This window comes from Cucurbita moschata, unplaced genomic scaffold (assembly GCF_002738365.1).
Source record: "Cucurbita moschata cultivar Rifu unplaced genomic scaffold, Cmos_1.0 Cmo_Scf00030, whole genome shotgun sequence".
NCBI lineage: Eukaryota > Viridiplantae > Streptophyta > Magnoliopsida > Cucurbitales > Cucurbitaceae > Cucurbita > Cucurbita moschata.
In genome coordinates, this window is record NW_019268546.1 from 2,192,455 (window position 1) to 2,207,370 (window position 14,916).

Consider the following 14,916-nt stretch of genomic DNA (forward strand, 5'->3'; position numbering starts at 1 on the left):
TTTCAACACATCTTCTCGCTCACATTTTCTAAAACAAATTTTCTCAAATGTGACTGAGGCTCAATTATATGTCCAAATTGTCCGTGACTTACAATTTTCATACAACATACTCGTTCGCCGGGTTAGAACAAGTGACATACAATCATTGTCCCGTTGCCACAAGAATTCGATTTTGATACCTAGCACGTCTAATTGGTTTAATTACAAAACTCCACATAGAATAATAGAGAAAGAAACTAACTCAATACACATTGCAACAACTATAAGCCTCGTTTCTTGTAGTCCAAGAACTATGTCGATTAAGGCAGGTTCATTAGTGACTCCTTCTAACTGTGGTCCTTAATTTTATGGTTAACAAGTGCATTTGAGGCTCACGTTGATTGGCTCGTGCCCATTCTTTGTATGAGCCTAATCTTTATGAACCATTTTTTAACGAATCCCGTTAATGATTTAGAGGTGTTCGTAGGATCAGTTTTTGACCATAAGAAGCATTGGTTGAAGCCTATTCTTTTTGGGACTCTTAGGCTAATATTGTAATTTAACACATATTTAATCGTATAAGCTTTTTATTTAATACGCATTTATTATTTATCTTAGAAAACCGCCTTCACAACATCTTCCCAATTCCCGAGTGGAAAGAGAAAATTACTGTCGCTCCACCCCTCAGCCCTCTATCCAGAGACTTCCGTCGTTGCGATCGTCGCCGTCGAAAGCTCATCCGTACTCCGTCGTCGGAAAATGAAGAAGGTCGGCAAGGTCCCGACACCTTCACCAAATCTCATCACCGTTTTCCTCGGTCTGCTTCTCATATCCTCCTGCCACTCCTTCTACCTCCCCGGCGTCGCTCCTCGGGATTTCCAGACTGTGCGTTACGAATTCCATCACTTCTTCTCAATGTTTGTTTTATTTTTTGTGTTTCTTCAACTTGCTATTGTTTTTCTTGTTGAAATGTTCTTCACGATCTGCGACCTGGCGTGTAGTGCGGTTTTTGGCAGTTCGTACTGCGCTAAGTCGGATCTAGGTTTCTGGTGCTTGATCTGTTCTTTAATAGCTATGTTCTCTTAATTATGCGGTATCGGAATATTCCTAAACATCATTGAATGTTGTATTCTGGTTACATGTGTTGTGTTCAATTATGTGTTTATTGAAGGTGGTCACTCTACAGCAATGAAATGTAGGAGCAATGTCGCATTATGTGTAATCGTGTTGAATTCTGGTTACATGTGTTGTTTTCAATTATGTGTTTATTGAAGGTGGTCACTCTACAGCAATGAAATGTAGGAGCAATGTCGCATTATGTGTAATCGTGTTGTAGCCTTCGTGCCTGACATTTGAATAACTTCAAATTTTTCATGCTACCATGTTTTGTCTTCTCGGTGCCCAACCATCTCGGTCGGGTAAAATGGTTAAGTAGAGCCATAAGCGATCTCCACGCGCTGTGTTCAGTTTTTCCAGCATTATAAGGTTTCTTAATGTAGTATGTTCAGGCTGCCTTAGCGGTTACAGTGAGTTAATGTCGGTCATCAAACATACAAGCGCTGTTGTACGATCTTGCTAATGAGTTCTGATCAATGTGTTCACTGCTGTTAACGCATGTAATTTGAGTTTTTATCCACTCAAGTTCTGGAACTGCTTGTAGTTTGATCTCGAGGTCATATTTACGTTTTTGGCTCTGAACTTGGTTTTTGTTTTTTTTTTTTTTTTGTTGATTTAGAAATTCTCGTTTCTATCCTCTTTTGCTCCTTCCATCTATTATTAAGTGTTTAAATTCACATCAACGAATGGAAATGCCGTTTTTTTTTTCTTTCAACAGGGTGATAGTCTTCCTGTTAAAGTAAACAAATTGTCGTCCACAAAAACACAGCTCCCATATGATTACTACTATTTAAATTACTGCAAGCCCAAAAAAATCAATAACAATGCAGAAAACTTGGGAGAAGTTCTCCGAGGCGATCGCATTGAGAATTCTGTTTATACTGTGAGTACCTTGCCTGTTTTTAAAGCAATTTGAATATTGTACAGATTCCATCTAAAATGAAATCACTGGTACTTTATTTTCCTGTCTCTAATGTTTCCAAATATTTTTCCAGTTCAAAATGAGGGAGGAGCAGTCTTGTACTGTTGTCTGTAGGGTTACACTTGATGCTGACTCTGCAAAGAATTTTAAGGAGAAAATTGATGATAAATATCGAGTAAACATGTAAGTTGCAAATGTAAACCTTTTATATGTAGGTCTCTAATGGTATCTGTTTTGAGTTTCGACTGTGAAATTTAAAGTTCCACTTTATAATTTACTCAAAGTACATTCCTTCCCTTGTGTCATATTTATTAATTTTATCCACTGTTCTTACAATGAGATACTCCCCCTATGGATGTTTAGGATCCTGGATAACCTTCCAGTTGCCGTTCTTCGACAAAGGAGGGATGGAAATCCATCAACCACTTACGAACATGGTTTTCTCGTTGGATTCAAAGGGAATTATGCTGGGGTATGATCTTGATGGCAGTTAAAATATGAAGTTTTCAGTTTTTACTTTTCTATAGCTTTTATATTTTCATTAATATATGTCTTCCCTTTCCCTTCACAGAGCAAAGAGGAAAAATATTTTATCAATAACCACTTGAGCTTTAGAGTCATGTTTCACAAGGACCCTGACACGGATCTGTCTCGAATTGTTGGATTTGAGGTTACACCAAACAGGTTTATCTTTTCTCTTGCTCTTGCAAATCCAATTGTACTTCTTGTATTAATTGACCACTGGTTCTCTCGTCGACTTAAGCCCTTAGAGTGATATCCAATCCAAGCTCTTCATGCTTTTAAAAAACCGCTGCTTTTGCCCCTAGTTTTTTTTTTTTTTTTTTTGTCTTATTTCCATGATTTAACTGTAGTGAGTTCAGTAGCTTAATTTCTTTCCCTCGTTTTTAACAGTATTAATCATGAATACAAAGAGTGGGATGAGAAGAATCCGCAACTAATTACATGCAATAAGGACACAAAAAATTTCATCCAAGGCAGTACTGTTCCTCAAGAAGTTGACACGAACAAGGAGATTGCATTTACGTATGATGTTTCATTCAAGGTATGGTTGTCACTAATCCCTGATGCTCCTGAACTGTTCCTCTGACGTTGCTGTTATAAATTGATCCTGATCATTTCACAGGAAAGTGATATTAAATGGGCTTCTCGGTGGGACACATACCTTCTCATGAATGACGATCAAATTCACTGGTTCTCCATTATAAACTCTCTGATGATTGTTCTTTTCCTTTCTGGCATGGTGGCCATGATCATGATGAGAACTTTGTATAGAGATATTGCCAACTATAATCAATTGGATGCCCAAGATGAGGCTCAAGAGGAAACAGGATGGAAGCTCGTGCACGGAGACGTGTTTAGACCACCCATCAATTCTGGTCTATTGTGTGTTTATATCGGCACGGGCGTTCAGATCTTTGGAATGACACTTGTAACAATGATATTTGCTCTGCTGGGTTTCTTATCTCCTTCCAACAGAGGAGGGCTGATGACTGCTATGGTCCTTCTGTGGGTTTTCATGGGATTATTTGCTGGTTATTCATCAGCTCGTTTGTACAAAATGTTCAGGGGCACCGAATGGAAGAGGATTACGTTGAAAACCGCCTTTATGTTTCCTGGTATTCTTTTTTCAATCTTCTTTGTGCTTAATGCTCTGATCTGGGGGGAGCAGTCATCCGGGGCAGTACCTTTTGGGACAATGTTTGCACTTGTCTGCTTATGGTTTGGCATATCAGTACCATTGGTGTTCGTTGGCAGTTACTTGGGCTTCAAAAAGCCAGGAATTGAAGATCCTGTGAAGACCAACAAGATTCCTAGGCAGATACCCGATCAAGCATGGTACATGAAGCCAGTCTTCTCCATACTCATTGGGGGTATTCTTCCATTTGGGGCCGTCTTTATCGAGCTCTTCTTCATCTTGACATCAATATGGCTGAACCAGTTCTACTACATATTTGGATTTCTCTTCATAGTATTTATCATCCTTTTAATTACGTGCGCTGAGATAACAATTGTGCTGTGCTACTTCCAGTTGTGCAGTGAAGATTACTACTGGTGGTGGAGATCTTACTTGACTGCAGGATCATCCGCTCTATATCTCTTCCTCTACTCAGTCTTCTACTTCTTCTCCAAGTTGGAGATTACAAAGTTCGTTTCGGGGATCCTCTACTTCGGTTACATGGTCATTGTTTCATATGCATTCTTCGTGTTGACGGGAACCATTGGCTTTTATGCTTGCTTCTGGTTTGTTAGAAAGATCTACTCATCCGTGAAGATTGACTGATTGATTTTAGTTGCTTATGGCACAAAGGTTGTTCAGTTCAGACTATGAATCAAGGTAAACGGGAAGAACTGAAAGATGAGAACTTTTCCAATTAGATCTCTACCCCTTTTCATTTTCTCGTCTCACGGTGAATTCCCTTTTTATGGTAAGAGTGTAGGTCCTCTTTCTCTCCCTCCTTCCTTTACACTGTTGTTGAGATTTGATGAATCTGTTCTATTATTGTGTACAAGAGACATGGACCGGTGATTTTGGAGCTTTTTGTGGTCATATATGAATTACTTCTTACTGATATACCAATTTTTCTTCTTTTATCTGCCTCCATCTTTTTATCCTTCTTATTGTTAGTTTTATTCAGGATCAGGAATGCTGTTTATGATTAGGCTATCAAGAGCTTGTTGTAGATGCTTTAACTAGAGATAAATTAGTTTTTTTTTTTAAAAAAAATTATAAAGAAAAAGATTCAAATCTCTATATTCGATATTTGTTGGTCTCAAAAAAGATTTACGAGATAGGTCTTGATCTAGAGTCGCGAAGCAGTGAGACCGAGAGGAGCACTTCTCGGGGTAGTGTTGCCTAGGTTGAGACGGACTTTAGACACTTGCCCTACTAGAAAGTCGCCTCCCAAATCACACTACCCACACAAAGGAAAGCTCTTTATCTACATGCTAGTAGATCCTATTCAAATGTTAGGGGTTGCTCGAAATCTGTCAAAGACTCACTCTTACCCTGAAGATCAAACCAAGAATCGCAATCTATGGTGCGTTGTCGACTCTTTAGGGAAGAAAAACGTCGTCTTCGGAACGAGAAAACAGAAACCTCAAAAGCTTGTTCCCGTGAGTTTAAGATTTAAGATGAATGAAATGAATAAGAATAAGTAGGGAGAAAATTGGAAAAACAAAATCAAAACAGTTTATTTGTTATTGATAATTCATTTCATTGTCCTCCTTCCGTAAGTTAATACAATGTCTTTGATGAAAATGAAACCATAGAAACTTGTGGCAAAATTGGAAAGTGAAAATCATTTGATTTTTTTTTTTTTTTTTTAATTTTTAGTTTTTAAACTTCCAATTTATAAACACAACCACCACTTTCTTTGTTTTATTATTATTATTTAAATGCTTTTAACAAATATTATTCTAAATTGAAGGAAAGTTCCAAAAACAGACAAAAATAGCTTTTAAAAACTCAACAAATGGAGTCTCTCTCCTCATTTGAGACAAGAAAAAAAAAAAAAGCTAAACTAGGAGATGGAATGAAGTGATGAAAATATCCATTCCTTTATATATATATATATATATATATATATATATATAGTAATAATAAGATCCATACCTTTATTTGAAAGTAAAAAATAATTTAAATTCTTGTCTTGGGCAGTAATAATACCACCATTGGAATTCAGTCAACTACTACTCAGCCTTCAAAGTCAACAAAGTCAACAGTCAGTGGTTGACTAAAACCACAAGCATCTAATGTGATTAACCAGAAAAACAAAAAAAAAAAAAAAGAAAGAAAAAAAGAGGTATATTTACTTGAGAGATTAATGAAGAAAGCAGCAGGCTGCTAACAAAACTCCTGCTACCTACAAAAACTGTTTTAAGTGTTTCCTTTTTGGATTTACAGGCTGCAAATTTGAGGTTTTGTTACAAGAAAACAAGAACAATCTCATCTCACTTCTATCATCACCCTGAGCATGATCTCAGTTTCCCATTCCTCTGCCTGCACATAACATTTTCAAACCATGGGTACAAAACTCATCACTACAATACATACACAATCAACTAACACAGATTACTGTCTCTTACCAAAACGAATCCTTTTTTTCCTGCGCTAATAGTTCCTCAAACGACATGTCCCTAAATTCGGGATCGCCCTTTTCTGTTGCCTTCTCAGATTCTTTCATTAGCTCCGCGCTCGTACCTTTTTGAAGCATCTGGAAGAACAGAACGACCGGAGAAATCATCAGCTCTGGCTGTTGCATTATTCTTTATAACAATTTGAAGTATGTGCGCAGACAGAATTTCTAGTACTACAGTAGTACATACTCTTTCCGTTCAATACTTATGTGGATCCCGTACAATTTGTATATCGAAAACAATAAACGGAGGTGCGTAGGGAAGGAGATATCCATCTTATAGCTTCAATGGACATTTTCAACTATTATGGCAAAAGGGTGACAGAGTAATGAACTTGATCTATATTTACAAAGGACAATAACCATGAATGGGGATGGGATTCAGAGATTTCATCAGACAAGCAGTGTATTATCTAATATGTACGAAGCGTCGGTGGCGAGAAAGGGTGTAAATGAAGTAAGAAGTAAAGCAACACCTTTTTGTATGCTGGAGAGAGTTTAAGCTGTTGTTGAAGCCAGTTATAAACAAAGGTGTCCTCCTCTAGCCTTCTCTGCTCCAATTCTAGCTTACATATCTAAGGCATCAACAGGTACAGATCAAAAAATCTTGAGTAGGTGAAAATTTTGCCAACAGATATCACATTATATCGACGAACCTGCTGTTGAAGGCGATCGAAGGAGGATCTATCAGCCTTACAAAGCAGAGCTTTGGTTATCGTGAACTTTCGATGGATAACATCAGCTCTGTCAGTAGAAAAGGGCGAAAATCTTAAAGAGAGTTCTCGAACGCAAACGTAACCTATCGTACGTGATGATACTTAACAAGAGGTTAAAGGTCTATGAAATTTGACATGGAATAAGAGACACGAGAAGCACGAATATGATCGAAGCAAAGATATGGAGCATACTTGTGCTGTAGCTTGCTTCGAGCGTTGATTAAACAGTTGGCAAATTGTCTGACCTGAATTCAAAAGGAAAGCAGAATAAATTGCAGTGCTGCACTGTTTAGAACTCAAACTCCTATCAGTCTCAATTGTAAACTAGCAATCAAAGCCACAATGGAAAAGTTATGGATACAGGGTTTGGTCAACTTTTCGAGTACAACGTTTGAGAACGCCAAATTCATCGGTTGATAGCAACATAGTCCAACCAACAACATCATATGCTATAGATCAAGCTGATCTTGAATCAGACTCGGCCAATGACAACGGTTATGGATATAGCTGATATTGAATCCACATATTAGCGATATCACTACATGTCAATTCCTAAGCAACATTGCAACACATTACTTAAGCCTCATGATCTTTTTCAAACTATGTGAGAAATGACATTCCTAAGGATGATCAAGCTGCAGCTATTTTATGGAACTTAAATGTGAGATCTCATGTCGGTTGGAGAGGGGGAACGAAACATTCCTTATAAGTGTGTGGAAACCTCTCCCTAGTGGGAAGTCCGGAAGGGAAAGCCCAAATAGAACAATATCCGTTAGCGGTGGGCTTGGGTTGTTACAAATGTATGAGAGCCAGACACCGGGCAATGTGCCAACGAGGACGTTGGCGGCCTCCCACAAATGTATCAGAGCCAAACACCGGGCGATGTGCCAACGAGAACGTTGGCGGCCCCTATGGGGGTAACACCGGGCCATGTGCCAATGAGGACGCCGGCGGCCCCCAACGGGGTAACACCGTGCCAACGAGGACGCTGGCGACCCCCAACAGGGTAACACCGTGCCAACGAGGACGCTGGCGACCCCCAACGAGGTAACATCGTGCCAACGAGAACACCGGCGACCCTCAACAGGGTAACACCAGGCGAAGTGTCAACGAGGACGCCAGCGACCCCCATGGGGGTAGCACCAGGCGATGTGCCAACGAGGATGCCGGCAGCCCCCATGGGGGTAACATTGGGCGATATGCCAACGAGGACGCCGGCAGCCCCCATGGGGGTAACATTGGGCGATATGCCAACGAGGACGCCGGCGGCCCCCATGGGAGTAACACCGGGCCATGTGCCAACGAGGACGCCGACGGCCCCCAATGAGGTAACACCGTGTCAACGAGGACGCCGGCGGCCCCCATGGGGGTAACACCAGGCGATGTGCCAACGAGGACACCGACGGCCTCATGGGAGTAACACCAGGCGATGTGCCAACGAGGACACCGGCGGCCCCATGAGGGTAACACCGGGGTAGATTGTGAGATCTCACATCGGTTGGAGAGGGGAACGAAACATTCCTTATATGGGTGTGGAAACCTCTCCCTAATCGACACATTTTAAATCCTTAAAAAACATTAAGGGGAAGCCTGAAATGGAAAACCCAAAGACGACAATATCAGACAATATCCGCGGTGGGATTGAGTTGTTACACTAAATTAAGTAAGTTCTTGAAAAAAAAAAAAACATATTAGCAAGGATTGCTATAGACACAAGGAAAGGGCAATGAGATGCTAACATAAGAAACTCTAGCTGGAACACAGACAATAACAGACATGGAGGACACAACACAATCAGCAGACACTATGAACAAAAGTTAGTACTGAAAGAATTTAGAATTAGAAGAATTAGAGAACCTGAGCCAATGTCAATTCCTTCGATTCCTGACACTTCATAAGCTCATCATACTGCCGTTTAATCTTCCTCTGAATCACACTAGTAGACGGTGTAAAAGGATACAACAAAGTCAATTCCTTCTCACAACCATTGCCAACATTCATTCCCCAATCTTCATTCTCATCTCCACCTTGCAAATTCCCCCTCTTCTTCTTCGCCCTCTTCTTCTTCTTCTTCCCCCCTTGCTCCTGACCCGAATCCCCAAATTCCTTATTCAATTCAACGCCCTTCAAATCTTGTTCCTCACATCCCTCTTCAACGAACAAACTCGCCCATTTCTTAGAATCGGGTGGTAAGATCTCAAACAGAAGCGAATGACCCAAACAGCTCCGATCGGTTTCATTACAATCCGCCACAGAATACCCAATATCTATTCTCTTAGGCTCAATCGGCCTAGTGATTAGTTGCTGACGATGTTCAAACTCGAGTTTCTTCAACTTTTTGTAGAGAGAAATGGAGAAAACGAGGACGGAGAAGGTGAAGAAGACGAAGAAAGAGCATAAGAACAACATGGGTAAGCCTACTTCAGAGTAGTCAGTGATTTGAAATGAGAAACTAGTGAAGAAACGGGACAAATACGACTGTGAAGCCGCCATTGAAGCGCATCAACGAAGAACAGAAAGCAAAATGAGCAAAAAAACGAAAACCCAGCACGGAGAGAGGGAGAAAAAGACGATTGAATCGGGGCTCCGTTTGGATTGGAAACTAAAAGAGAATAAATTCAGTTGGTTCAGTGAAATGGGTGTGTGTTAAGAATCTTGGAAACAAAATGAAAATCCCCAATTTCAATTTCAATTTCAATTCCAATTCTAATTCGGCGGAGGAGGACGCGGAATCGAGACTGGGTTTGTGAATTTGATGAGTGTGGGCAAATTGTCGTTTGCTTCCCTTCATCCATATCTTCCTTTTTACTTCAACCTAACCTTAAACTCATATTCACAAATATAAAATCAATTTTATCATTTTTAAATTATATATAATTTTGTCAATAAAATTTAGAAATTTATTAAACTCTTTACAAAAAAATTTGACTAATAAAAATTAGTAATAAAATTTGTTTGAAAACTACCAAAAATAATAGTAATAAAAATTATTTAAAAAAAAATTGACTAATAATTGTTTAGGAAAATAAATGGTGTTTAATAATTATAACTAATAGTTAAAAAGAAAAACAAATTGCATTAAACATAATTATTATTAGCAACATTGTTTAAAAATCATTTTAATATTTTTTTATTAAAAATAACTCGTAGTTTAATTAAATAATATTTTTTTTATTACGTATATAAAATAATTGCCAATTTAAATATAACTAACAACTTTACATATATATATATATATATATATAATACAGAATAAACATTTAGATTTTCTACCATAAATATTGTCCAATTAAAAAAATGATTATTTTTTACTAATTTTAAAAAATATTCTCTATTATTTAAAAAATTATAATATCATTATTGATATTTATTTCAAAAACGTTTTCAAACTTAATTATTTACCATGGAAGTAAATAAAAAAGGTACATATATATATATATATATTTTTTACTTTTACCATTTACCTTTTTATTTAAAAAAAATATTATTTCATAAAATACACCCTTCCAATGGTAGGGCCTGCCGGAGAGCGACTCCATGGCTACTGAGGGAAGAAGCCAAATGAGCCGTCAAATACAGAAGACTGAGAAAAAGGGAACTCGCAGTGATCGGAGATGGGCGAAGGAACTCCTAAGCTCTACGCCAACTAACCCAAGAAAGGTACCATTCCCCGATTCTTCGTTTCTTTCTAGTTTAGTCTCAAAATGTTTACTCCAACAACTCATCCGCTTCAATCATTCACTTCAATTATTGCGGTTTTGATTCTGATTGATGATCGATCGCCTTTTGCTTTTGTTTTTGTTTTTCCATCTGTAAACAGCTTAGGTTGTGCAATTTCAAGATCAGCACAAAGTCAGAGGCGCTTCTTTTTCACCGGCGCCACAAGTATCGACGAACATGGGATCTGCGTCTTCCCCACCGCTGCCTCCTCCTACAAAGGAACCATTTGCAAGGCGATATAAGTTCATATGGCCCATGCTTTTGACTGTAAACCTTGGTGTTGGAGGTAATTTTCTTCTCTTCTTCCATGGTATGTGTATCAGTTTCTGGTTGCTGTGTTAACGTGTTTGATCGAATCCGTGAAATACCTAATCGGGAGATCGAGTTTTGTTATTCGATTGTTAATGGAGCCTCGTACAAATTTTGATACAGTTCAGCCAGAGAAAATTCATGCCCTGCGCAACATCCTCCCAAAAATCTGGTCAATCTACATTACCCACTTTGATCTTTGGATTACTTAGTACAATGTGTTCTATTTCTTATTGTTCATATTTCTCATTCATTCCGTAGATATCTACTTCCTATCACTTTGTGCCAAAACTGAACAAACTCGTACATAAATATATCCATAGCCATTCTGATAATAAAAGCATAAAATCAGGGACCTGTTTGATGTCAATCTCTTACTTGAACACATCAGGGGGTTGTGAAGGCTTAGGGGTTGGAAGGAAAAGGGGGCATTAAGCTTCAACCATCACATTTTTGTATAATTGTATCTTTCATCGTCTTGGTTTCTTTTGTTCCTCAAGAGGGAACTTTCCTTATACATGGAGAGAGATTGAAAAGTTTGACGACATGTGAATTGAATAATGTCAGTCGGTTGTGAGATCCCATATCGGTTGGAGAGGGGAATAAGACATTCCTTATAAGGGTGTGGAAACCTTTCCCAAACATACGCGTTTTAAAACTGTGAGGCTGACAGCGATACATAATGAGCTAAAATGGACAATATCTACTAGCGGTGGGTTTGGACTGTTACAAATGATATCAAAACCAAACACTAGGCAGTGTGCCAGCAAGGACGCTGGCCCCCAAGAGGGTGGATTGTGAGATCTCATATCGGTTGGAGAGGAGAACGGAGTATTCTTTATAAGGGTGTGGAAACCGCTTCCTAGCGTATTCGTTTTAGAACTGTGAGACTGACAGCGATACATAATGGGCCAAAATGGACAATATCTACTAGCAGTAGGTCTAGACTGTTACAAATGATATCAAAGCCAAACACCAGGCAGTGTGCCAGCAATGATGCTGGCCCCCAAGGAGGTAGATTGTGAGATCCCATATCGGTTGGAGAGGGGAACAAAGCATTCTTTATAAGGGTGTGGAAACCTCTTCCTAGCGTACGCGTTTTAAAACCGTAAGACTGACAACGATACGTAACGGGCCAAAACGGACAACATGTACTAGCGGTGGGCTTGGGTGTTACAGTGCTCTCGGATATAAATTAGTGTCTAAAGTTGAGAATATGGCATGCACGTATTAATCCGTAATAGAACGATTTATTCTCGTTTCCCACCAGGGATGGGATGAACTCCCCCACACTTTCATACTGCTCCACAGCTCCTTTTCAAGGAATTATAGGATAGCAGCAATATTCTAATACGTTTTTTCACCTTTTGCTCTTGCATGAACTGAGACAAGTCTTTAAATTGTGTAGCTTATCTGTTTATGAGGACAAAGAAGCAAGATGAACATGATGTAGCTGAAGAAGAGGCTGCCTCGGATTCAGCTAAAACTGCCAGGATTGCTGCTCCTGTTGTTGAGGAATCATTGGCCAGACCAGCCATTGTTGAGCCAGTGAAGGTAAGGGAACCAATTCCGGTGGATCAGCAGCGTGAGCTTTTCAAGTGGATTTTGGAAGAGAAGCGCAAGATAAACCCTAAAGATCGTGATGAGAAGAAGCGCATGGATGAAGAGAAAGCAATTCTCAAAGAGTTCATCAGAGCAAAATCTGTTCCAAATCTTTGAACTTTCCAAATTGTTGCAACCAAACACATTGGCTGTGTTTTACATTGAATGTTGTTGATTTCTGTGGTCCTAAAATGATTTTGTACGTTTCAAATCCTCTCACCACCCCATCCCCACATGCTAGTCGACGAGGGTGAACACGGTTGCATCCTGATAACCTGTAATAAAATTTGGTAGGCCTCTATCAACATGGGAACAGAATTTCCGATACCGAACGTTCGTCTTACCGACATTGGTACAGAATTTCAGATACCAAATGTTCGTCTTTGGTGTCTCTGGTTTTTGTACGAGGAGAAAACATCCATTTTATTGGCCCGTTAAGTATCGTCATCTACCTCACAATTTCTAAAACGCGTTTGCTAAGGAGAGGATTCCACACTCTGTGTTCCCTTCTTCAACCAACGTGAGATTTCACAATTTAGAGGCCAGCGTACTTGCTGGCTCCTTTGTTCCTCTCTCCAACACTCTCCAACTAAACTAGGATCTCACAGTCCACTCCCTTGAGGGACAGCGAACTTCCTAGTTCATTGAGGCTAGCGTACTTGCTGACACAACACCTCTTCAAGTGATCTAGGATCTCACAATCCATCCCTATGAGGGGCCAGTGAACTTCCTAGTTCACCGCCTAGTGTTCAGCTCTGATACCATTTGTAATAGCTCAAATCCACCGCTAGTAGATATTGTCTGCTTTGTCCCGTTACATATCGCCATCAGCCTCACGATTTTAAAACGCATTTACTAGAAAGAGATTTTCACACCCTTAATAACGAATGTTTCATTTACTTCTCCAACCGATGTGAGATCATAGGACATCTTCGGCAACTTGATGAGGTAAATGATGCACCATGTCCCAAATGGGTGTGGACAAATCCAATGTGTGGCGAGATTTCCCATTTGCTGCATGCATAGGCCTCCAAAAATCGAACTAATTGCAACTTCCAATGCTCTACCACTAAGCTATAAGGGCTTCTACAATGGTATCATATTATCCACTTTTAGTATAAAGGTCTCATATCAATAGAGATGTTGACCAACACATTAATAAAATATATGATATACTTACGAATACACTATACATTTCACAAAATGTTCTTGCCCTCACGCAGGATTGAACTACGGACCTTCAGTTTACAAGACTGACGCTCTACCACTGAGCTATAAGGGCTTCTACAATGGTATCATATTATCCACTTTTAGTATAAAGGTCTCATATCAATAGAGATGTTGACCAACACATTAATAAAATATATGATATACTTACGAATACACTATACATTTCACAAAATGTTCTTGCCCTCACGCAGGATTGAACTACGGACCTTCAGTTTACAAGACTGACGCTCTACCACTGAGCTATAAGGGCTTCTACAATGGTATCATATTATCCACTTTTAGTATAAAGGTCTCATATCAATAGAGATGTTGACCAACACATTAATAAAATATATGATATACTTACGAATACACTATACATTTCACAAAATGTTCTTGCCCTCACGCAGGATTGAACTACGGACCTTCAGTTTACAAGACTGACGCTCTACCACTGAGCTATAAGGGCTTCTACAATGGTATCATATTATCCACTTTTAGTATAAAGGTCTCATATCAATAGAGATGTTGACCAACACATTAATAAAATATATGATATACTTACGAATACACTATACATTTCACAAAATGTTCTTGCCCTCACGCAAGATTGAACTACGAACCTTCAGTTTACAAGACTGACGCTCTACCACTGAGCTATAAGGGCTTCTACAATGGTATCATATTATCCACTTTTAGTATAAAAGTCTTATATCAATAGAGATGTTGACCAACACATTAATAAAATATATGATATACTTACGAATACACTATACATTTCACAAAATATTTTTGCCCTCACGCAGGATTAAACTATAGACTTTCAGTTTACAAGACTGACGCTCTACCACTAAGCTATAAGAGCTTCTACAATGGTATCATATTATCCACATTAAATATAAAGACCTCATACCAACAAAAATGTTTCACTAAACTAGAAGGGCTTCTACAATGATATCATATTATCCACTTTGAATATAAAGGTCTCATACCATGCCCCCACGCAGGATTGAACTACAAACCTTCAATTTACAAGACTCTACCACTGAGCTATAAGGGCTTTTACAATTGTATCATATTATCCATTTTGAATATAAAGGTCGATTGAACTACGGACTTTCAGTTTACAAGATTGACGCTCTACCACTGAGCTACAAGGGTTCTACAATGGTATCATATTATCCAC

The 14,916-nt window shown here is 39.0% G+C and overlaps 3 protein-coding genes and 4 non-coding genes across 8 annotated transcripts; 2 read left to right on the forward strand and 5 right to left on the reverse strand.

The window, feature by feature from the left end:
- The first annotated feature begins 604 nt into the window (after positions 1-604).
- LOC111464392 (transmembrane 9 superfamily member 7) lies at positions 605-4,623 on the forward strand. Its single transcript, XM_023108591.1, has 7 exons — positions 605-864; positions 1,814-1,978; positions 2,091-2,200; positions 2,381-2,489; positions 2,589-2,701; positions 2,930-3,080; positions 3,162-4,623. Exons 1-7 carry the CDS (start codon positions 739-741, stop codon positions 4,317-4,319), a joined length of 1,932 nt encoding a protein of 643 aa, XP_022964359.1. The 5' UTR covers positions 605-738; the 3' UTR covers positions 4,320-4,623.
- A 1,288-nt stretch (positions 4,624-5,911) lies between these two features.
- On the reverse strand, positions 5,912-9,681 carry LOC111464149. The gene is made up of 6 exons (XM_023108228.1): positions 8,748-9,681; positions 7,083-7,135; positions 6,831-6,918; positions 6,651-6,749; positions 6,125-6,252; positions 5,912-6,038 (listed from the first exon to the last, which is right to left on the reverse strand). Exons 1-6 carry the CDS (start codon positions 9,381-9,383, stop codon positions 6,002-6,004), a joined length of 1,041 nt encoding a protein of 346 aa, XP_022963996.1. The 5' UTR covers positions 9,384-9,681; the 3' UTR covers positions 5,912-6,001.
- A 722-nt stretch (positions 9,682-10,403) lies between these two features.
- On the forward strand, positions 10,404-12,824 carry LOC111464152. Of its 2 annotated transcripts, none has more exons than XM_023108232.1 (3): positions 10,404-10,550; positions 10,716-10,896; positions 12,328-12,824. In XM_023108232.1, the coding sequence occupies exons 1-3, from the start codon at positions 10,428-10,430 to the stop codon at positions 12,636-12,638; spliced, it is 615 nt and encodes a 204-aa protein (XP_022964000.1). In that variant the 5' UTR covers positions 10,404-10,427; the 3' UTR covers positions 12,639-12,824. The 2 variants fall into 2 exon arrangements, with proteins under 2 accessions (XP_022964000.1, XP_022964001.1); XM_023108233.1 differs by having other exon boundaries at positions 10,407-10,550; positions 10,711-10,896.
- Positions 12,825-13,731: 907 nt separating this feature from the next.
- TRNAT-UGU lies at positions 13,732-13,803 on the reverse strand. Its single transcript has one exon. It is a non-coding gene; the product is annotated as a tRNA-Thr (tRNA).
- Positions 13,804-13,929: 126 nt separating this feature from the next.
- On the reverse strand, positions 13,930-14,001 carry TRNAT-UGU. The gene has a single exon. It is a non-coding gene; the product is annotated as a tRNA-Thr (tRNA).
- Positions 14,002-14,127: 126 nt separating this feature from the next.
- On the reverse strand, positions 14,128-14,199 carry TRNAT-UGU. The gene has a single exon. It is a non-coding gene; the product is annotated as a tRNA-Thr (tRNA).
- Positions 14,200-14,325: 126 nt separating this feature from the next.
- On the reverse strand, positions 14,326-14,397 carry TRNAT-UGU. Its single transcript has one exon. It is a non-coding gene; the product is annotated as a tRNA-Thr (tRNA).
- Between the last annotated feature and the right edge of the window lie 519 nt (positions 14,398-14,916).